At 51.9% G+C, this 24,079-nt stretch overlaps 1 protein-coding gene across 2 annotated transcripts in view; it reads right to left on the bottom strand.

Annotated features, from left to right (window-relative positions):
- The window catches only part of LOC144487730 (rho guanine nucleotide exchange factor 12-like), a 136,846-nt gene that overhangs the window by 76,270 nt on the left and 36,497 nt on the right, over window positions 1-24,079 (bottom strand). Inside the window, exons 1-4 of one of the 2 annotated variants that reach the window (XM_078205799.1) lie at window positions 23,791-23,874; window positions 19,900-20,010; window positions 15,437-15,529; window positions 4,753-4,866 (exon numbers count right to left, since the gene is read on the bottom strand). In XM_078205799.1, coding sequence (XP_078061925.1) covers window positions 4,753-4,866; window positions 15,437-15,529; window positions 19,900-19,926 — 234 coding nt within the window. In that variant the 5' untranslated portion in view covers window positions 19,927-20,010; window positions 23,791-23,874. Of the gene's footprint in view, window positions 1-4,752; window positions 4,867-15,436; window positions 15,530-19,899; window positions 20,011-23,790; window positions 23,875-24,079 lie in introns of those variants that run through there. The other variant, XM_078205798.1, reaches the window with a different exon arrangement.

The raw sequence follows: 24,079 nt of genomic DNA, 5'->3' as shown, positions 1-24,079 counted from the left end.
ACACTCCCCACCGAATACCCCCCGAGACACAGTCCCCATCAAATAGCCCCAAGACACATTCACCATCAAATACCCCCCTAGACACATTCCCCACCAAATACGCCCGAGACACATTCCCCATTAAATACCTCCCTGCGATAGTCTGCCCCAAATACCCCCCGAGACACAGCCCCCGTCAAATACCCCCCGAGACACATTCCCCATCAAATACCCCCCGAGACACATTCCCCATCAAATACCCCCCGAGACACAATTCATAGAAATCATAGAAACCCTACAGTGCAGAAGGAGGCCATTCGGCCCATCGAGTCTGCACCGACCACAATCCCACCCAGGCCCTACCCCCACATATTTACCCGCTAATCCCTCTAACCTACGCATCCCAGGACTCTAAGGGGCAATTTTTAACCTGGCCAATCAACCTAACCCGCACATCTTTGGACTGTGGGAGGAAACCGGAGCACCCGGAGTAAACCCACGCAGACACGAGGAGAATGTGCAAACTCCACACAGACAGTGACCCGAGCCGGGAATCGAACCCGGGACCCTGGAGCTGTGAAGCAGCAGTGCTAACCACTGTGCTACCGTGCCGCCATTCCCATCAAATACCCCCCGAGACACAATTCCCATCAAATACCCCCCGAGACACATTCCCCATCAAATACCCCCTGAAACACATTCCCCATCAAATACCCCCCGAGACACATTCCCCATCAAATACCCCCCGAGACACATTCCCCATCAAATACCCCCCGAGACACATTCCCCATCAAATACCCCCCGAGACACATTCCCCATCAAATACCCCCCGAGTCACATTCCCCATCAAATACCCACCGAGGTACATGCTCCATCAAATACCCTCCAGCCCCGAGATACATTCCCCATCAAATACCCCCCCGAGACACATTCACCATCAAATACTCCCCGAGACACATTCCCCATCAAATACCCCCGAGTCACATTCCCAATCAAATACCCCCCGAGGCGCATTCCCCATCAAATACCCCCCGAGACACATTCCCCATCAAATACCCCCCGAGACACATTCCCCATCAAATACCCCCCGAGACACATTCCCCATCAAATGCCCCCCGAGACACATTCCCCATCAAATACCCCCCGAGACACATTCCCCATCAAATACCCCTCGAGACACATTCACCATCAAATACCCCCCGAGACACATTCCCCATCAAATACTCCCCGAGACAAATTCCCCATCAAATGTCCCCAAGACACATTCCCCATCAAATACCCCCCCGAGACACATTCCCCATTAAATACTCCCCGAAACACATTCCCCATCAAATACCCCCCGAAACACATTCCCCATCAACTACCCACCGATACACATACCCCATCAAATACCCCCCGAGACACATTCAACATCAAATACCCCCCGAAACACATTCCCCATCAAATAACCCCCGAAACACATTCCCCATCAAATACCCCCCCGAGACCCATTCTGGATCAAATAGCCCCAGAGATACATTCCCCATTAAATACCCCCCGAGACCCATTCCACATTAAATATCCCCCGAGACACATTCACCATCAAATACCCCCCCAAGAGACATTCCCCATCAAATACCCCCCGAGACACATTCCCCATCAAATACCCCCGAGACACATTCCCCATCAAATACCCCCCCGAGACACATTCACCATCAAATACCCCCCCGAGACACATTCCCCATCAAATACCCCCCGAGACACACTCACCATCAAATACCACCCGAGACACATTCTCCATCAAATACCTCCCGAGGCACATTCCCCATCAAATACCCCCCGAGACAAATTCCCTATCAAATACCCCCCGAGACACATTCCCCATCAAATACCTCCCGAGGCACATTCCCCATCAAATACCCCCCGAGACAAATTCCCCATCAAATACCCCCCGAGACACATTCCCCATCAAATACCCCCCGAGACATTCCCCATCAAATACCCCCCAAGAGACATTCCCCATCAAATACCCCCCGAGACACATTCCCCATCAAATACCCACCGAGACACATTCCCCATCAAATATCCCCCCGAGACACATTCCCCATCATATACCCCCCCCCCGAGACACATTCCCCTTCATATAGCCCCGAAGGCACATTCCCCATCAATTACCCCCCGAGACACATTCCCCATCAAATACCCCCCGAGACACATTCCCCATCAAATACCCTCGGAGGCACATTCCCCATCAAATACCCCCCGAGACCCATTCCTCATCAAATACCCTCCGAGACACATTCCTCATCAAACACCCTCCGAGACACATTCCCCATCAACTACCCCCCGAGACACATTCCCCATCAAATACCCCTCGAGACACATTCCCCATCAAATATCCCCCGAGACTCATTCCCCATCAAATACCTCTCCGAGACGCATTCCCCATCAAATACCTCCCCCGAGACACATTCCCCATCAAATACCCCCCGAGACACATTCCCCATCAAATACCCCCCGAGAGACATTCCCCACCAAATACCCCCCGAGACAGATTCCCCATCAAATACCTCCCGTGACACATTCCCCATCAAATACCTCCCGTGACACATTCCCCATCAAATACCCCCCAAGACACATGCCCCATCAAATATCCCCCGAGACACATTCCCCATCAAATACCCTCGGAGACACATTCCCCATAAAATACCTCCCGAGACACATTCCCCATCAAATACCCTCCGAGACACATTCCACATCAAATACCCCGAGACACATTCCCCATCAAATACCCCCCGAGAGACATTCCCCATCAAATACCCCCCGAGACATATTCCCCATCAAATACCCCCCGAGTGACATTCCCCATCAAATACCCCCCGAGACACATTCCCCATCAAATACCCCCCCAAGACACATTCACCCTCAAAAACCCCCCCCCCGAGACACATTCCCTATCAAATATCCCCCGAGACACATTCCCTATCAAATATCCCCCGAAACACATTCCCCATCAAATACCCCCCGCGACACATTCCCCAACAAATACCCCCCCCCCCCGAGACAAATTCCCTATCAACTACCTCCCGAGGCACATTCCCCATCAAATACCTCCCGAGGCACATTCCCCATCAAATAACCACCGAGACACATTCCCCATCAAATACCCCCCCAAGACACATTCCCCATCAAATACCTCCCGTGACACATTCCCCATCAATTACCCCACGAGAGACATTCCCCATCAAATACCCCCCGAGACACATTCCCCATCAAATACCCTCGGAGACACATTCCCCATCAAATACCCCCCGAGACACATTCCCCATCAAATACCCCTCGAGACACATTCCCCATCAAATACCCCCCGAGACTCATTCCCCATCAAATACCTCTCTGAGACACATTCCCCATCAAATACCCCGAGACACATTCCCCATCAAATACCCCCGGAGAGACATTCCCCATCAAATACCCCCCGAGACACATTCCCCATCAAATACCCCCCGAGAGACATTCCCCATCAAATACCCCCCGAGACACATTCCCCATCAAATACCCCCCGTGACACATTCCCCATCAAATACCCTCGGAGACACATTCCCCATCAAATACCCCCCCGAGACACATTCCCCATCAAATACCCTCCGAGACACATTCCACATCAAATACCCCGAGACACATTCCCCATCAAATACCCCCCGAGACACATTCCCCATCAAATACCCTCGGAGACACATTCCCCATCAAATACCCCCCGAGACACATTCCTCATCAAATACCCTCCGAGACACATTTCCCATCAAATACCCCCCGAGACACATTCCCCATCAAATACCCCTCGAGACACATTCCCCATCAAATACCCCCCGAGACACATTTCCCATCAAATACCCCCCGAGACACATTCCCCATCAAATACCCCTCGATACACATTCCCCATCAAATACCCCCCGAGACACATTCCCCATCAAATACCTCTCCGGGACACATTCCCCATCAAATACCCCCCGAGACACATTCCCCATCAAATACCCCCCGAGAGACATTCCCCATCAAATACCCCCCGAGACACATTCCCCATCAAATACCCCCCGAGAGACATTCCCCATCAAATACCCCCCGAGGCACATTCCCCATCAAATACCCCCCGGTGACACATTCCCCATCAAATACCCCCCGAGACACATTCCCCATCAATGCTCCCTGAGCATTTTCTCCATTGTATAACTCTCACCAACCCCCCCACCTCCTGAGGCACACTCTCCACCAAATACCCCAGCTACGACCCAATCCCCATCTAATCCTCCACCCAAAGACAGGGTTCCCATCAAATAGCCTCTCCCAATTAATTACCCCAAATGCGAGAGAGTCTCCATTAAATAACACCCCTCCAAGATTCACCACCATCACTGCTGCCCTGTCAGTCATCTGGCAGCAAACCTGGACACAACAAGGTCCCACAATCAGCAACGGTATTGATCTCCAGACCATTTGCTGCCAACTGGTAGGTTCAAGGGCAAATATTGCCCAGGGAAGAACTCTTGCCCTTCTGCTAATTGTCGGCTTGTAATAGTAGAGTCTTTAACATCCGTCTGAGGGGCTAGATGTGACCTTGCTTTCTCGTCACTTGGGCAGAATGGCACCTCCAACAGTGCAAAACACCCCAGATTTCTGGCTCCTGTGTCCAATAAGTGGCATTGGGCATGGGGCAAGGCCGCAGACCAGTGATACAAAGGGGGGGGGGAGGGGGGGTGTTTCCTTTGTCAGAAGACAGGCAGATGTCGCACTCACCACATACGCTGCATCAAACTGCAGGATGACATGATGGAGGAAGACGATGAGGCAGGTTGGTCGATCCTTCAGTAGGTCAATGCACTGGAAGTGGCTGCAGTTATCATCAACGGTCTGAAAGATAGAACAGCATTGGTGAGGGAAAAGCCGACACTCCCGTCCTATACGTGCACACTCCGGCCTCTGTCTGCCCAGACTGCACTGCAGCATATCAAGGAGGCTTCTTGACAAGACTCTCGATCATTCAGGGACTCAGTGGGTGGCACGGTGGCACAGTGGTTAGCATTGCTGCCTCACAGCGCCAGGGAACCGGGTTCAATTCCGGCCTCAGGTGACTGTCTGTGTGGAGTTTTCAGGTTCTCCCCGTGTCTGTGGGTTTCCTCCGGATGCTTCAGTTTCCTCCCGCAGTTGAAGGATGTGTGGGTTAGGTAGATTGATCAGGCTAAATTGATGCCTTAGTGTCAGGGGATTAACAGAGTAAGTATGGTGGGTTACGGGGATAGGGTCTGGGTGGAATTGTTATCGGTGCAGGCTCGATGGGCTGAATGGCCTCCTTCTGCCCTGTAGGAATTTTATGATTCTGTGATTCAATGACTGCTTACTGTAGGATCTGAGAGTCAGAATGAGGGACCGGGAAGAAAATGTACAGCCAGGGGCCAGGTTGGACACGCTGAGTCTACACAGAGGGGCAATGAGAGGGCAGATCAAGTAGACTGGTCCCCCACAGTGGAGGGATAAAATAGGAGGATTGTAGGAAATAGAGGGGGTTACACAATACAGAGGGTTGTAGGGACTGGAGGAGGTTACAGAGATCGGGAGCGTTGTACGGGCTGGAGGAGGTTAGAGAGATAGGGAGGGTTGTAGGGGCTGGAGGAGGTTACAGAGATAGGGAGGGTTGTAGGGGCTGGAGGAGGTTACATAGATAGGGAGGGTTGTAGGGGCTGGAGGAGGTTACAGAGATAGGGAGGGTTGTAGGGGCTGGAGGAGGTTACAGAGATAGGGAGGGGTGTAGGGACGGGCTGGTGGAGGTTACAGAGATCGGAAGGGTTGTAGAGGCTGGAGGAGGTTACAGAGATCAGGAGGGTTTGTAGGGGCTGGAGGAGGTTACAGAGATAGGAAGGGGTGTAGGAGCTGGAATTAAATCATTCACCATTTTGCACCAGATGGATTGGATGTGTAGTACGTATGACTACGGATAAAGTTCTTAAGGGCAGGTCATGTCACAGGTTAAACTTGTAAACTGCCCGCAGGATAAGCTGACGTTGAGGTTCAAGGAGTTTTGAAGGCATCCTTGAAGAAACGTGGAAGGCGCACTACTGACTGGGAGAGAAAGAGCTACCCCGAGAGCAATCTCAAGGAATGGCCTCATTCTCTTCGAACAGAAAAGAATACACAGTGATTAGCATTGCTGCCTCACAGCACTCGGGACCCGGGTTCAATTCCAGCCTCAGGTCTGTGTGGAGTTTGCACATTCTCCCTGTGTCTGCGTGGGTTTCCTCCGGGTGCTCCGGTTTCCTCCCACTGTCCAAACAGGTTAGGTGAATTGGTCACAGTAAATGCGCTGGGTTACGGGGATGGTGGGGAGGGGCGTGAGCATGGGTAAGATGCTCTTTCGGAGAATCAGTGCAGACTCAATGGGATGGTTAGCCTCTTTCTGCACCACAGGGATTCCATGGTTCGAATACAGGGAGCATGCAACAAAAAAAAAGTTCAACAATACCCGACAATTCTGCCTTGCCTGAACTGAGCAAAGCAATGCAGCACTGCCATTGGGTTCCACAGATACGTCCGAATGAGACAGCGGGGACAACACCACGCGAGAAAGGGCCACCTTCAGGAAGGAACAGAATGCCACCGCGACCAGATATGGTTCGGGAGAGGGACAAAAGTGGACTGGAAATAACCACTTGAAGGTCAATACGTCAAAGCAGCGGGAAAGATGAGGTCCTGAGGGTTTCGGCGCAAGCACCTTCCCGTAAAGGAGGAAAAAAGGGTGTGATTCACAAATCTTGGGTGTCAAGGAGCCAATGGGGTAGGACAAGGGGAGCTCGTGTCACACACACTCAACATGGCAGGAAGCCTCAGGAGGGGGGCACAGAAACATACAGGCAAAACTGAAATGTAATTTAGGAAAGTTAGCAAAGAAAAGGCCTGAGAAACATAGACAGGCAAAATCGAAGAAAGTCCAAAGGTGTTTTCTAAAGACACAGAGTACAAGAGGAGTCTAAAGTACGAAGGATAGTCGAATCTATTAAAGAGAGAACAGTTAACTTTTTTGTATTCATTGACGGGATGTGGGCATCGCTGGCTGGGATAGCACTTAATGCCTATCCTTAATGGGCCTTGAACTGAGTGGCTTGCCGGGCTACCACTTTAAGAGTCGACCACACTGCTGTGGATCTGGAGTCACATGAAGGCCAGAGTAGGTAAGGCCTGCAGATTTCCTTCCCTGAAGGGCATCAGTGAACTGGATGGTTTTTTGCAACAATCAACAATGGTTTAGTGATCATCGTTAGACTGAATTCAAATGTCACCATCTGCCCTGGGTGGGATGCAAACCTGCGTCTCTACGTTATTAGACACCACTGGGCCACTGGCTCCCCTTGCACGGAGGCAGAAGATATGGACACAGTTCTGAATGAATGCTTTGTGCCCATCATCACAGAAGAGGGGGGGGGCAACGATGCATTGCAGTTAAGTAGGAGTCTGAAAAATATTATATGGGATAAGTATAATGAGGGAGGAACATTGCGGGGTTTTGCATGTTTGAAAGAATCTGAATATCTAGGCATGGATAAAATGTATCCCAGGATGTTAAGAGGAGATTTTCCAAAAGTCCCCAGCTGCAGTTCTGTTGCCTGAGCATTGCTAATATTGTTTAAAAAGGGGATTCCCGAGCAGGCTATTCAGTCCAAACCGGGTGTTGGGCTGACTATTGAAAAATATTCTTTTTTTAAATTAATTTCCTGATTTGGACGTGGGTGTCACTGGCTAGGCCAGCATGTATTGCCCATCCCTAATTGCTCCTTGAGCTGCCTTCTGGAATCTCTGCAGTCCCTGTAGTGTAGGCACACCCACAGTGCTGTCAGGATGGGAGTTCCAGGATTTTGACCCAGCAACAGGGAAGAAATGGCAATATATTCCCAAGTCAGGATAGTGAGTGACTTGAGAAGAAATTCCAGGTGGTGCTGTTCCCATGGTGAGATTCGAACCCTGGTCCCCAGAGCATTACCCTAGCTCTCAGGATTACCAATTCAGCGACAATGCTACTACGCCACTGGGACTGTTCTCCTTGGAGAAGAGAAGGTTGAGAGCAGATCTAATGGAAGTGGTTAGCACTGCTCCCTCACAGCGCCAGGGACCCAGGTTCAATTCCAGCCTTGGGTGGCAGTCGGTGTGGAGTTTGCATGTTCTCCCTGTGACTGCGTGGGTTTCCTCCAAGTGCTCCAGTTTCCTCCAACACCCCAAAGATCTGTAGGTTAGGTGGATTGGCCATGCCACATTGCACCTTAGTCTCTCTTAGTAGGTTAGGTGAATTAGCGGAGTAAATGCGCGGGGTTGCGGGGATAGGACGGGTAAGATGCTCTTTTGGATAGTCAGTGGACACCTGATGGGTTGATTGGCCTCTTTCGGCACTTGTAGGGATCCTATGGTTGTATTCAAAATCACACAGGATAGGGGGTAGACAGGGAGAAACTGGGTTCCCATGGGTGGGGAAGGGTCGAGAATGAGTGGGCACAGATACAAGGTGCTTGGCAAAAGAAGCAATGGAGATATGAGGAGAAACACTTCACACAGTGAGTGATTAGGATCCGAAACGCACTGCCTGAGGGAGTGTGGTTGATTCAATCAAGATTTTCAAAAGGAATCCAGATCATTGTCTGAAGAGGATAAAATTGCAGGGCTACAGGGAGAGTGTAGGGGAGGGAGAAATTACACTAGGAGGGTTGATCTTGCAGCGAGCCAGCACAGAGACAATGGGCCGAATGGCTGCCTCCTGTGCTGCAATCATTCTGGGGTTCCATGGTTCCATCAATATTGGTTGTCGGACACAGAGGAGAATTCCTCCGGCTCCTCTCCGAATAGCGGCCCTGGGGTGCAGCAAGAGCCTCAGTTTAATAGTGGGAAAGTGTGAGGTTATGCATTTTGGTAGGAAAAATAGAGCCGTAGACTACTTTCATAATGGGGAGAGAATTCAGAAATCAGAAGCTCATAGGGACTTGGGAGTTTTAGTTCAGGATTCCCTTAAGGTTAACTTGCAGGTTGAGTTGGGACTTAGGAAGGCAAATGCAATGATAGCATTCATTTCGAGGGGACTAGAATACAAAAGCAGGGATAGAAACATAGAAGATAGGAGCAGGGGGAGGCTATTTGGCCCTTCGAGCCTGCTCCACCATTTATTACAATCATGGCTGATCATCCAACTCAAATGCCTGGTCCTGCTTTCACCCATAACCTTTGATCCCATTTGCGCCAAGTGCTATATCCAGCCGCCTCTTGAATACATTCAATGTTTTGGCTTCAACTACTCCCTGTGGTAATGAATTCCACAGACTCACCACTCTTTGGGTGAAGAAATGTCTCTTCAACTCCGTCCTAATTGGTCTACCCTGAATCCTCATACTGTGACCACTGGTTCTGGACTCCCCCACCATCGGGAACATTGTCCCTGCATCTATCCTGTCCAGACCTGTTAGAATTTTATAAGTCTCTATGAGCTCCCCCCTCATTCATCTGAACTCCAGCGAAAACAATCCTAACCTAGTCAATCTCTCCTCATACATCAGTCTCGCCATCCTCAGAATCAGCCTGGCAAACCTTCGCTGCACTCCCTCGAGAGCAAGAACATCCTTCCTCAGAAAAGGAGACCAGAACTGCACACAATACTCTAGGTGTGGCCTCACCAAGGCCCTGTATAGTTGGAACAACACATCCCTGCTCCTGTACTCGAAACCTCTCGCAATGTAGGCCAACATGCCATTTGCCTTCTTTACCACCTGCTGCACCTGCATGCTTACCTTCAGTGACTGGTGCACAAGGACACCCAGTTCCTGCGGCACACTCCCCTCTCCCAATTTACAGCCATTCAGGTAGTAATCTGCCTTTCTGTTTTTGCTTCCAAAGTGAATAACCTCACACTTATCCAAATTATATTGCATCTGCCATGGATTAGCCCACTCACCCAACCTGTCCAGATCATTCTGGATCTCTGCATCCTTGTCACAGATAACCCTCCCACCCAACTTGGTATCATCTGCAAACTTTGAGATGTTACACTTCCCTCATCCAAATCATTAATATATATTGTGAATAGCTGCGGTGCGAGCACCGATCCCTGTGGCACCCCACTAGTTATTGCCTGCCAATTCGACAAGCATCCTTTAATTCCTACTCTTTGTTTCCTCTCTGCCAATCAGTTTTCTATCCATCTCAATACACTTCCCCAAATCCCATGCGCTTTAATCTTGCACGATAATCTCTTGTGCAGGACTTCGTCAAACGCTTTCTGAAAGTCCAAATATATCACATTGACTGGTTCCCCTTGTCAACTCTACTAGTTACATCTTCAAACAATTCCAACAGATTTGTCAAGCATGATTTTCCCTTCATAAATCCATGCTGTCTCTGTCTGATCCAGCAACAGCTTTCTGAATGCTCTGCTATAAAGTCCTTGATGATGGATTCAAGAATTTTCCCCACTACTGATGTCAAGCTTCCTAGTCGATAAGTCCCTGTTTTTTCTCAACCTCCCTTTTTGAATATTGGAGTAACATTCGCTACCCTCCAATCTGCAGGGATTGTTCCAGAGTCTATACAGAATCCTGGAAGATGACCACCAATGCATCCACTATTTCTAGAGCCACATCCTAAAGTACTCTGTGATGTAGATTATCAGGCCTTGAGGATTTATCCACCTTCAATCCCATTACCTTTCCCAGCACCATTTCTCTAATATTGATCTTCCTCGATGTACTGCTGAAGTTTTATAAACCTCTGGTTAGACCACGTTTGGAATATTGTGAGCTATCTTGGGCCCCGTATCTAAGGAAGGACGTGCTGGCCTTGGAGAGGGTTCAGATGAGGTTCAAGCGAATGATCCCAGGAATGAAAAGGTTGACGTATGAGGAGCATTTGAGCACTCTGGGTCTGTATTTGATGGAGTTTAGAAAGATGGGGAGGGGGGAGGTGGGAATCTCATTGAAACATACAGAATACTGAGAGGCCTAGATAGTCATAGAGGTTTACAGCATGGAAACAGGCCCTTCGGCCCAACTTGTCCATGCCGCCCTTTTTGTTTAAACCCCTAAGCTAGTCCCAATTGCCCGCGTTTGGCCCAAATCCTTCTACACCCATCTCACCCATGTAACTGTCTAAACGCTTTTTAAAAGACAAAATTGTACCCGCCTCTACTACTACCTCTGGCAGCTTGTCCCAGACACTCGCCACCCTCTGTGTGAAAAAATTGCCCCTCTGGACACTTTTGTATCTCTCCCCTCTCACCTTAAACCTATGCCCTCTAGTTTTAGACTCCCCTACCTTTGGGAAAAGATATTGACTATTTAGCTGATCTATGCCCCTCATTATTTTATAGACCTCTATAAGATCATCCTTCAGCCTTTTACGCTCCAGAGAAAAAAGTCCCAGTCTATCCAGCCTCTCCTTATAATTCAAACCATCAAGTCCCGCTAGCATCCTAGTAAATCTCGTCTGCACTCTTTCTAGTTTAATAATATCCTTTCTATAATAGGGTGACCAGAGCTGTACACAGTATTCCAAGTGTGGCCTTACCAATGTCTTGTACAACTTCAACAAGACGCCCCCAACTCCTGTATTCAATGTTCTGACCTATGAAACCAAGCATGCTGAATGCCTTCTTCACCACTCTGTCCACCTGTGACTCCACTTTCAAGGAGCTATGAACCTGTACCCCTAGATCTCTTTGCTCTGTAACTCTCCCCCATGCCCTACCATTAACTGAGTAAGTCCTGCCCTGGTTCAATTTACCAAAATGCATCACCTCGCATTTATCTAAATTAAACTCCACCTGCCATTCGTCAACTGGCCCAATTGATCAAGGTCCCGCTGCAATTGGAGATAATTTTCTTCAATGTCCACTATGCCACCAATCTTGGTGTCATCTGCAAACTTACTAACCACGCCTCCTATATTCTCATCCAAATCATTAATATAAATGACAAATAATGGTGGACGCAGCACTGATCCCTGAGGCACACCGCTGGTCACAGGTCTCCAGTTTGAAAAAACAACTCTCTACAACCACCCTCTGGCTTCTGTCATCAATCCAATTTTGTATCCATTTAGCTACCTCACCCTGGATCCCGTGAGATTTAACCTTATGCAACAACCTACCATGCCGTACCTTGTCAACGGCCTTGCTAAAGTCCATGTAGACAACATCAACTGCACTGCCCTCATCTACCTTCTTGGTTATCCCTTCAAAAAACTCAATCAAATTTGTGAGACATGATTTTCCACTCACAAGCTATGCTGAATGTCCCTAATCAGTCCTTGCACCTCGAAATGCCTGTAGATCCTGTCTCTCAAAATACCTTCCAACAATTTCCCCACCACAGATGTGAGGCTCACCGGCCTGTAGTCCCCAGGCTTTTCACTGCAGCCCTTTTGAAACAAAGGCACAACATTTGCCACCCTCCAATCTTCAGGCACCTCACCTGTGACTATCGATGATTCAAATACCTCTGCTAGGGACCCGCAATTTCCTCCCTGGCTTCCCACAATAGAGTGGACATGGGAAGGCTGCAGTAGGAGAGACGAGGACCTGAGGGCACAGCCTCAGAATAAAGGGACGTCCCTTTAAAACTGAGATGAGAAGTAATGTCTTCAGCCAGAGGGTGGTCAATCGATGGAATTCATTACCACATAAGGCTGTGGAGGCCAAGTCATTGAGTGTATGCAAGAGAGATAGAGAGGTTCTTGATTGGTAAGGGGATCAAAGGTTACAGGGAAATTGGAGAGTGGAGTGGAGAAACATATCAGCCATGATTGAATGGCAGAGCAGGCTCGACGGGCCGAGTGGCCCAATTCTGTTCCTATATCTAGGGGTTTGGATGGAGAGGAGTTTGTTAGGTGTGTCCAGGAGAGTTTCCTGACACAGTATGTGGATAAGCCTACTAGAGGAGAGGCTGTTCTTGATCTGGTGCTGGCTAATGAACCTGGACAGGTGGAGGATCTCTCGGTGGGTGAACATCTTGGGGATAGCGATCATAATTCTATCTCCTTCACGATAGCATTGGAAAGAGATAGGGTCAGGCAGGCTAGGAAAGTGTTTCTCTGGAGTAAAGGGAAATACAGTGTCATCAGGGAGGAAATTAGACGGGTAAATTGGAAGGAGGCATTCTTGGGGAAAAGTACCGAAGGAAAGTGGAGGATTTTCAAGGAATGTTTGTCTGGAGCTCTGCATGACAACGTTCCGATGAGACAGGGGGGTGTTGGTAGGGTACGGGAACCGTGGTGCACGAAGGTTGTGATGAACCTGGTAAATAAGAAAAGAGAGGCGTACAGAAGGTTCAGAGAGCTAGGAGGTGTTAAGGATTTAGAGGAGTATACGCGATGTAGGAAGGAGCTTAAGAAGGAAATTAGGAGAGCGAGAAGGGGTCATGAGAAGACCTTGGCGGGTAAGATTAAGGAGAATCCCAAGGCTTTCTACAAATATGTCAAGAGTAAAAGGATGAGATGTGAAGGCATAGGACCCTTAAAAGGTGAAGGGGGAAAAGTTTGTGCGGAACCGTTAGAAATGGCGGAGGTGCTTAATGAATACTTTACCTCGGTATTCACGGTGGAAAGGGATCTGGGTGGTTGTACTGCTGGATTGCGGAGGACAGAAAGGATCGAGCATGTGGACATAAAGAAAGAGGATGTGTTGGAACTATTGAATGGCATCAAGGTTGGTAAGTCGCCGGGACCGGATGGGATGTACCCCAGGTTACTGTGGGAGGCGAGGGAGGAGATTGCGGAGCCTTTGGCGATGATCTTTGCATCGTCGATGGAGACGGGAGAGGTTCCGGAGGATTGGAGGATTGCGGATGTGGTCCCTATATTCAAGAAAGGGAACAGGGACAGCCCGGGAAATTACCGACCGGTGAGTCTAACCTCAGTGGTTGGTAAGTTGATGGAGAGGATCCTGAGAGACAGGATTTATGATCATCTAGAGAAGTTTAGTATGATCAAAAGTAGTCAGCACGGCTTTGTCAGGGGCAGGTCGTGCCTTACGAGCCTGGTTGAGTTCTTTGAAAATGTGACCAAGCACATTGACGAAGGAAGAGCGGTGGATGTGGTCTATATGGACTTCAGCAAAGCGTTCGATAAGGTCCCCCATGCAAGACTTCTTGAGAAAGTGAGAGGGCATGGGATCCAAGGGGCTGTTGCCTTGTGGATCCAGAACTGGCTTGCCTGCAGAAGGCAGAGAGTGGCTGTGGAGGGGTCTTTCTCTGCATGGAGGTCAGTGACCAGTGGAGTGCCCCAGGGATCTGTTCTGGGACCCTTGCTGTTTGTCATTTTCATAAATGACCTGGATGAGGAAGTGGAGGGATGGGTTGGTAAGTTTGCTGACGACACCAAGGTAGGTGGTGTTGTGGATAGTTTGGAGGGATGTCAGAAGTTGCAGCGAGACATAGATAGAATGCAAGACTGGGCGGAGAAGTGGCAGATGGACTTCAACCCGGATAAGTGTGTAGTGATCCATTTTGGCAGATCCAATGGGATGGAGCAGCAGTATAAAATGAAGGGTACCATTCTTAGCAGTGTAGAGGATCAGAAGGACCTTGGGGTCCGGGTCCATAGGACTCTTAAATCGGCCTCGCAGGTGGAGGATGCGGTCAAGAAGGCGTATGGCGTACTAGCCTTCATTAATCGAGGGATTGAGTTTAGGAGTCGGGAGATAATGCTGCAGCTTTATAGGACCCTGGTTAGACCCCACTTGGAGTACTGCGCGCAGTTCTGGTCACCTCATTACAGGAAAGATGTTGAAGCCATTGAAAGGGTGCAGAGGAGATTTACAAGGATGTTGCCTGGATTGGGGGGCATGCCTTATGAGGATAGGTTGAGGGAGCTTGGTCTCTTCTCCCTGGAGAGACGAAGGATGAGAGGTGACCTGATAGAGGTTTACAAGATGTTGAGGGGTCTGGATAGGGTGGACTCTCAGAGGCTATTTCCAAGGGCTGAAATGGTTGCTACGAGAGGACACAGGTTTAAGGTGCTGGGGGGTAGGTACAGGGGGGATGTCAGGGGTAAGTTTTTCACTCAGAGGGTGGTGGGTGAGTGGAATCGGCTGACGTCGGTGGTGGTGGAGGCAAACTCGTTGGGGTCTTTTAAGAGACTTCTGGATGAGTACATGGGATTTAATGGGATTGAGGGCTATAGATAGGCCTAGAGGTGGGGATGTGATCGGCGCAACTTGTGGGCCGAAGGGCCTGTTTGTGCTGTGACTTTCTATGTTCTATGTTCTATATCTTATGGTCTTAATGTCTCATTCAAAAGAGGGCGCTTGCTCAGCGCTGACATAGAGGGCAAGAGTATGGGCTTTGGGGCTAAAGTCTCAGGAGTGGGATTCCGAACAGGAGGTGCTACCCACCGAAGGCCACAGCTAACATCTCTGCTCACGGACAGGATCCCCTGATCTCCCCCGCCCTCGTTAGCTACCTACCGGATCAATGTCATTCTCAAACTCCTCGTCCTCGGCCCCAATGATGAGCATGGCGGGATTGTTGGATCCCTGAGACCTTCCAAATGGCAAGCGCTGAAACAGGAGGAGAAAGAGTCAGTATGCAAAGCGGGCACATGTGTTTAGTCAAATGAAGCCAAGCTAAACAATAAAGGCCCCACGCAGGCTGTTGCCTAAAATAACTCGAGCCCAACAGAGATCAGTCAGGCGATTCTCCCTGTTTAACTCGTTACATGCTACTGAGGCCAGGAACTGGAGGGGGGAGAGGGAGGGAGGCAGCAGGAGAGGGAAAGGGGAAGTGGGAGGCTGGGGGAGCGTGGGGGCAGGAGCGGGGAGCATGGGGGAGGGAGAGCAGGGGGGGGGAGGCGGGGGAGGGAGAGCGGGTGGGGGGCGGGGGAGGGAGAGCGGGGGGGGGCGGGGGAGTGAGAGCGGAGGGCGGGGGAGGGAGAGCGGGGGGGCGGGGGAGGGAGAGCGGGGGGGCGGGGGAGGGAGAGCGGGGGGGCGGGGGAGGGAGAGCGGGGGGGCGGGGGAGGGAGAGCGGGGGGGCGGGGGAGGGAGAGCGGGGGGGCGGGGGAGGGAGAGCGGGGGGGCGGGGGAGGGAGAGCGGGGGGGCGGGGGAGGGAGAGCGGGGGGCGGGGGAGGGAGAGCGAGCGGGGGGCGGGGGAGGGAGAGCGGGCGGGGGGGAGGGAGAGCGGGGGGGCGGGGGACGGAGAGCGGGGGGCGGGGGAGGGAGAGCGGGGGAGGGAGAGCGGGGGGGAGAGCGGGGGGGCGGGGGAGGGAGAGCGGGGGGGCGGGGGAGGGAGAGCGGGGGGGCGGGGGAGGGAGAGCGGGGGGGGCGGGGGAGGGAGAGCGGGGGGGCGGGGGAGGGAGAGCGGGGGGGGGCGGAGGAGGGAGAGGGGGGGGGCGGGGGAGGGAGAGCGGGGGGGCGGGGGAGGGAGAGCGGGGGGGGCGGGGGAGGGAGAGCGGGGGGGCGGGGGAGGGAGAGCGGGGGGGCAGGGGAGGGAGAGCAGGGGGGCGGGGGAGGGAGAGCGGGGGGGCGGGGGAGGGAGAGCGGGGGGGGCGGGGGAGGGAGAGCGGGGGGGCGGGGGAGGGAGAGCGGGGGGGGCGGGGGAGGGAGAGCGGGGGGGCGGGGGAGGGAGAGCGGGGGGGGCGGGGGAGGGAGAGCGGGGGGGGCGGGGGAGGGGAGAGGGGGGGGCGGGGGAGGGAGAGCAGGGGGGGGCGGGGGAGGGACAGCGGGGTGGTGGGGGAGGGACAGCGGGGGGGGAGAGCGGGGGGTCGGGAGGGAGGGAGAGCCGGAGGGAGGGAGAGCGGGAGGGAGGGCAGGAGGGTTGGGGGGAGGGAGAGCGGCAGGGTGGGGGGGAGGGAGTGCGGGAGAGTGGGGGGAGGGAGAGCGGGAGGGTGGGGGGGGAGGGAGAGCGGGAGGGTGGGGGGGAGGGAGAGCGGGAGGGTGGGGGGGAGGGAGAGCGGGAGGGTGGGGGGGGAGGGAGAGCGGGAGGGTGGGGGGGAGGGAGAGCGGGAGGGTGGGGGGGAGGGAGAGCGGGAGGGTGGGGGGGGAGGGAGAGCGGGAGGGTGGGGGGGGAGGGAGAGCGGGAGGGTGGGGGGGGAGGGAGAGCGGGAGGGTGGGGGGGGAGGGAGAGCGGGAGGGCGGGGGGGAGGGAGAGCGGGAGGGCGGGGGGGAGGGAGAGCGGGAGGGCGGGGGGGAGGGAGAGCGGGAGGGAGGGAGAGCGGGAGGGCGGGGGGGAGGGAGAGCGGGAGGGCGGGGGGGAGGGAGAGCGGGAGGGCGGGGGGGAGGGAGAGCGGGAGGGCGGGGGGGAGGGAGAGCGGGAGGGCGGGGGGGAGGGAGAGCGGGAGGGCGGGGGGGAGGGAGAGCGGGAGGGCGGGGGGGAGGGAGAGCGGGAGGGCGGGGGGGAGGGAGAGCGGGAGGGCGGGGGGAGGGAGAGCGGGAGGGCGGGAGAGCGGGAGGGCGGGGGGGACGGAGAGCGGGAGGGCGGTGGGGACGGAGAGCGGGAGGGTGGGGGGACGGAGAGCGGGAGGGTGGGGGGGACGGAGAGCGGGAGGGTGGGGGGGACGGAGAGCGGGAGGGACGGAGAGCGGGAGGGCGGTGGGGACGGAGAGCGGGAGGGTGGGGGGGACGGAGAGCGGGAGGGTGGGGGGGACGGAGAGCGGGAGGGTGGGAGGGACGGTGAGCGGGAGGGTGGGTGACGTGTTGAAGAATGGAAGTCCGACAAATGGAGGTTTTCGAAGATTCCCCGTTGTTATGAAGGATGTATGACTCCACCCACCCTCGGGACTGCCATTCCACCCGCCACAGCTCTGGCAGCTCGCTGAGACAGCTCCTTCCATCACCCTCTCACATCCCCTTGGATCTTCCTTGTCAAAGATTTCCCCACTTCCCTTTCGAAGGTTACGTCATATTGTTTCAGCTGCCAGATTCTGTGCGTCACAATCCATCTACTCATCTGCTCCTGCCCTCCCTCAACAACGAGCTGAAATCCAGACCTGAGACGGGTGCTGGAAGTCTGAAATGAAATCTCAAAATACTCAGCAGGTCGGTCAGCGTCCGTGGGGAGAGCGACTGCGTGAATGTTTCAGGTCGATGGCCTTCAGCTGGAACTCCCGTTCATAACACCTCTCGCTCCACAGCTGCTGTCTGGCTTGCTGCTATTTCCTGCAATTTCTGTTTTAATCTCAAATCCTTGGTCCCGTGACAATGAACTCACTGCGCATTCAAACTCAACGTTCCCAATTCAGCTCATCCAAGGCCCTCTGGGATGGAACCCCTTTCCCAGGGTCTTCCTTCCTCACTCACTCTGCTGAAAATCTCTTTGTTCACCTTCTGGATCCTCCTCAAAGGACAAAGTCGTTGTCGCCAAGCGAAAAGGCTGCTCCTCTCAAAGCCACGATCTTGAGCATGCAGCAGGCACACGGGAACAGCACCCATTCACCAGCTCTCCGCCAAGCTGCGCCTGAATTGGTATCAACAGGCCATTCCTTCACAAGGTTTGGGTCACAACCCTGGAACTACATCCCTGACGGCAACGTCGTCTCACTTATTACCCACCCATAATGGTCCTGTCCAAAACGATGGCACACCCTCTCCTTGAATGACTGCAGTCCCATAGGGGAAAGAAACAGCCAATATCTGTCAGGGTGGCGTGTGACTCGGTGGGAAAACCTGCAGCTGGGCAGTGCCCCCCACCTTTCTGGGTGGAGGTGGTCAGGGGTCCAGTTGAAGGAGCCTTCGAGTTCCTGCGGGGCATCCTGTGGATAGTACACCAGGCTGCCACTTGGGGAGTCAGCGGTGGTGGAGGGAATGGATGTCTAAGCCCAAGGATGGGGCGCTGCTTTGTCCTGGACGATGTCGAGCTTCTGAAGCCAGTGGTAGGCAACCTGCAGCCCGGGGACAACAGGAACGGGTTCTGACTGCAGCCCCCGAGGCAGTCTGTTGACCGTTGCCCATGCAGGGTTGCCACATTCCACTGATCTCTGTCACGTCGATTTTTTCCTTCGGGTTCGATTGAATCGATTCGCAGGTGAAGCAAGGGCAAGTGGAGTGAGGTGTGTGCTGATTGCTCAGAACGTTGACTGTGAAAGCCGTGCGCTCTCTCTGTGCCCAAACTCTAAACATTTCTATTGTTTTCACCTTTTGAAGATGGTCGCAGTTCTGTAAATATTTGAACGATTAAGTTTTTTCTGCAACTCATTATGAAATACTCAACGTGTATTAAATGTATTTAATCTTATTCGTGGGGTCACGGTTAGTGAACAAGCCCGATTTCAATCTTGCAGCCCACAGAGGAAGGAGGGCCACTCATGCAGCCCACTCACCAACCTAGGTTGCCCATCCCTGTCTTTGAGTGTTATTGGAGACGCAGTCATCCAAGACAGTGAGTGCGACCATTTGGGACTCCATATGCAAAGGGAAGACAGACTTGCCCGAGAGAGACAGCACAACAAAAGTTCACCAGATTGGTTCCTGGGGTGAGGGGATGATCCTGTAAGGGGAGGTTTGAGTAGACTGAGCCCTAGAAGATTGAGAGGTGATCTAACTGAAATGTAAAATTCTTAGCGGTCTTGAAAGAGTCGACGCTGACAACATACTTCTCGCTGGCTGCACAGTCTAGAATCTGGGGTCACAGCCCCGGGATAAGGAGTCAAATTGTTCCTGACCGAGATGAGGAGAAACTTTCTTCACTCGCAAGGCTGTGAATCTTTGGAGTCTTCTATCAAGGAGAGCAGTCATGGAGAACACAGAGAAAGAGAGATTCTCGGGCACTTGAGGGAACTGTATAGGGGCGGGGCAGGAAGGTGCTGTCGCGGTAAATCAGCTACAATCTTGGCAAAGGGCAAAGCAGGTTGCGAAGGGCTGAAGGGCCTCCTCCAGCTCCAGTTCCTCATGACCCCTCTCGCGACCTCTGACCTGTCGGCGGGGTCTCAGTACTCACCACATCGTGGCCGTCATCCAGGTCCATGGTTGCAGATGGCCGCTGGGCGCCCCTGAGCGAGGGGTCAGTGCCGGTTCTCCCGCGCTGTGCACTCGACTCTGGGTGACGAGCCTGCAGGAGAGACAGATCAAAAGAGCCGTGAGGCACAGATGAACCACTTCCTGTGCCTGTGTTGAAGACGAGGCAGAACGCTGACAATCTGAGTCAAAGGAAGTGGCTGCTTCCATCCCAATTTAGACTACCGGAGAGCACCAATGCTACCTGCCTGTGAAAGCCCAGACACTCCTCTCAAACATCCCAATGAGGCACAACGACGTGACATTTCACCCTGTGCATTCAACCAAGCCGTGAGAAAGACCGAGACTCACAATTATTGACGCGATCTCTGCAGATGTGGGACTCTGCGTTCAGTGTAAGGGTTTAGTACACAGTATCCCTGTGTATTCAGTGTAAGGGTTTAATATACAGTATCCCTGTGTGTTCAGTGTAAGGGTTTAGTGCACAGTATCCCTGTGTATTCAGTGTAAGGGTTTAATATACAGTATCCCTGTGTGTTCAGTGTAAGCGTTTAGTGCACAGTATCCCTGTGTATTCAGTGTAAGGGTTTAATACGCAGTATCCCTGTGTATTCAGTGTAAGGGTTTAGTACACAGTATCCCTGTGTATTCAGTGTAAGGGTTTAATACGCAGTATCCCTGTGTATTCAGTGTAAGGGTTTAGTACACAGTATCCCTGTGTATTCAGTGTAAGGGTTTAGTGCACAGTATCCCTGTGTATTCAGTGTAAGGGTTTACAGCACAGTATCTGTGTGTGTACAGTGTCAATATTTACAGCACGGTATCCCTATGAGCTGAGGGATGGGTTTACTGTAAAGCGTCCCGGTATGTTCAGAGTAGGTGTCACTGTACAGGATCTCTCTGAATGCAGGGTAAGGGTTAAATCAAAGCAACTCCTCCCCCAAGACCCCGTATCTATCTAGGTCTGTAAACAATTTCAAGGATAAACATGCAGCTACGGACCTGGCTGTGGAACAAGTCCCTTTACACGTAGTGAACACACAATGCCAACTCCACAGACTGGCAAAGAGTGTGGGTCACAGGGTCATCTCGGACTGGTAGCGTGAGTATCAGGCTGGACCCAGCCCACCTTGCCGGGGCATTGCGGTGGGAGGGAAGGGGGTTGTGGGGGGGGGGGTCTGATTTGCTCGGTCTCAGTGGACAAGCTGTGGAACAAATCCAAGTCAACCTTTGGAGGGTTCAAACCCCTTTAACTGGAGCTGTGAATCATGTCTGGAAAATTCAGCCCAGAGTTGCCTATATTTCGGCATTGTTTGTCAGGAATTAAAGATTAATCTCCAGGCCGCTGCACTGAGCAACACCTGGCGCATTGCGGGGTACAAATTAATGGTGTCTTATCTTCATTTTTGGCAGAACATTGCCAGAGTTCTAAGTGTGAGACAGTGAGAAGGGTTCACAGAACAGCGGTTTATATTCTCTGGAATGTGACAACCTGTATTTCCGTTGTGCCTTTAACTTAGTAAAAAGCTCTACCACAGGGTAGCAGACACATTTGACACAGCACCACAGCACACATCTGGTCAGAAGGTCAAGGAAAAAGGTTCTAAGGTGCGTCTGAGAGGGACAAACAGAGAAGAAAGTGAGTTGACAAGGTTTAGGGAGGGAATTCCAGAGCTGAGGAGTTTGGCAGTCAAAGGCCCAGAGTGGACAGCTCCGAGAAAATTCAGAGTCCTTTGCCCACCCAGGAAGGCATAGTCGGGATTCGGCCCAGAATTTATCACATGACTCTTGCATCCATACGGCAGCTGAAGAAATATCTCCTTATCTCTATCCTAAACGGTCTACCCTGTATCCTCAGACTGTGACTCCTGGTTCTGGACACCCCCACCATTGGGAACATCCTACCTGCATCTCCCTGTCTAGTGCTGTTAGAACTTTATACGTTTCTATGAGATTTCCCACTCATTCTTCTGAATTCCAGTAAATACAATCCTAACCAATTCAATCTCTCCTCATACGTCAGTCCTGCCATCCCAGGAATGTCTGGTAAACGTTCTCTTCACTCTCTCTAGAACAAGAAAATCCTTCCTAAGATAAGGAGACCAAAACATAATATTCCAGGTGTGGCCTCACGAAGGCCCTGTATACGTGCAGCGAGACATCACTGTGGTGCGGCACGGTAGCACAGTGGTTAGCACTGCTGCTTCACAGCTCCAGGGTCCCGGGTTCGATTCCCGGCTCGGGTCACTGTCTGTGTGGAGTTTGCACATTCTCCTCGTGTCTGCGTGGGTTTCCTCCGGGTGCTCCGGTTTCCTCCCACAGTCCAAAGATGTGCGGGTTAGGTTGATTGGCCAGGTTAAAAATTGTCCCTGAGATGTGTAGTTAGAGGGATTAGCGGGTAAATATGTGGAGGTAGGGCCTGGGTGGGATTGTGGTCGGTGCAGACTCGATGGGCCTAATGGCCTCCTTCTGCACTGTAGGGTTTCTATGATTTCTATGATTCTATGCTGTGTCAAATGTGTCTGAGACATACCTGCTCCTGTACTCAAATCCTCTTGCTGTGAAGGCCAACATACCATTTGCCTTTACTGCCTGCTGCACCTGCACGCTTACCTTCAGTGACTTGTGTCCGAGGACACGCAAGTCTCGTTGCACATTTCCCTCTCCTAATTTATTGCCAGTCAGATGGTAATCTGCCTTCACATTTTTGCTGCCATAGTGGATAACCTCACATTTATCCAAATTATCCTGCATCTGCCATCATGCCCACTTACTCAACTTGTCCAAATCATGCTGAAGCATCTTTGCATCCTCCTCACAGCTCACCCCCCAACCAGTGTTATGTCATCTGCAAATTTGGAGATTTTACATTGTGTTCCCTCATCTAAATCACGAATGCATATCGTGAATAGCTGGGGTCCCAGTGCTGATCCCTGCAGCACCCCACGAGTTACTGCCTGCCATTTGGAAAAAGACCTGTTTATGCCTCCTCTTTGTTTCCTGTCTGCAAATCAGTTTTCTATCCATCTCAATACACTTTCCCCAATCCCATGCGCTTTAATTTTATACACTTGCGTCTTTTGTGGGAACTTTGTCGAAAGACTTCTGAAAGTCCATATAAGCCACATCCACTGGCTTCCCCTCATCAACTCTACTGGTCATAATCCATGCTGACTCTGTCCGATTCTGCCACTGTTTTCCAAGTGCTTTGCTACTAAACCTTTGATAACGGATTTCAGAATTTTCCTCACTACCGATGTCAGGATGACTGGTCTATAATTCCCTGTTTTCTCTCAAGCTTCCTTTTTAAATAGTAGGGTGACATTAGCTACCCTCCAATCTGCAGGGTTGTTCCAAAGTCAATGAATCTTGGAAGATAACCGCCAATGCATCCACTAATTCTCAGGCCACTTCCTTAAGTACTCCAGGATGTAGATTATCAGGTACTGGGTACTTGGCCTTCGATCCCATCAGCTTCCCCCAACACTTTTTCTCTACTCATTCTGCTCTCCTTTAGTTCCTCCCTCTCACAAACCCTGTGCTCCCCAACATTTCTGGCATCTTATTTGTGTCCTCCTCTGTGAAGACAGAACCAAAGTACGTATTCAGTTGGTTGGCCATTTTTTTGTTCCTAATTATATATTCCCTGCTTCTGACTGCAAGGGACTAGCATTTCATAGATTCATAGAAATCCTACAGTGCAGAAGGCGGTCATCGAGTCAGCACCAACAACAATCCCGCCCAGGCCCTATCGCCAGAACCCCACGTATTTACCCTGCGAGACCCTTGACCCTCACATCTTAACCTAACCTAACCCGCACATCTTTGGAGTGTGGAAAGAAATGTTTTCAGCAATGTTTTTTTCCTCACATACCTGTAGAAACTTTTACAGTCAGTTTTTATGTTCCCGCAAGCTTTCTCTCATGTATTCTTTTCCCCTTCTTAAGCAGTCCCTTGGTCCTCCTTTGCTGAATTCTAGACCGCCTCCAATCCTCAGGTCTGCTGTTCTTTTGGGCCGATTTTACTTGTGTGTCAGACAGGAGTAAACAATAGTTGCAGTTCACCCTTGAATGCTTGCCATGGCCTGTCCACTAACGTTTCCCTATCTCTCACAGCCAACTCGTGCCTCATACCATCATAAAGCTGCAGGACACTAGTCTCAC

The sequence above is a fragment of the Mustelus asterias genome, unplaced genomic scaffold, assembly GCF_964213995.1.
Source record: "Mustelus asterias unplaced genomic scaffold, sMusAst1.hap1.1 HAP1_SCAFFOLD_992, whole genome shotgun sequence".
NCBI lineage: Eukaryota > Metazoa > Chordata > Chondrichthyes > Carcharhiniformes > Triakidae > Mustelus > Mustelus asterias.
Note: the sequence above shows the minus strand (reverse complement) of the source record. Positions and strands in the feature narration are given on the sequence as shown.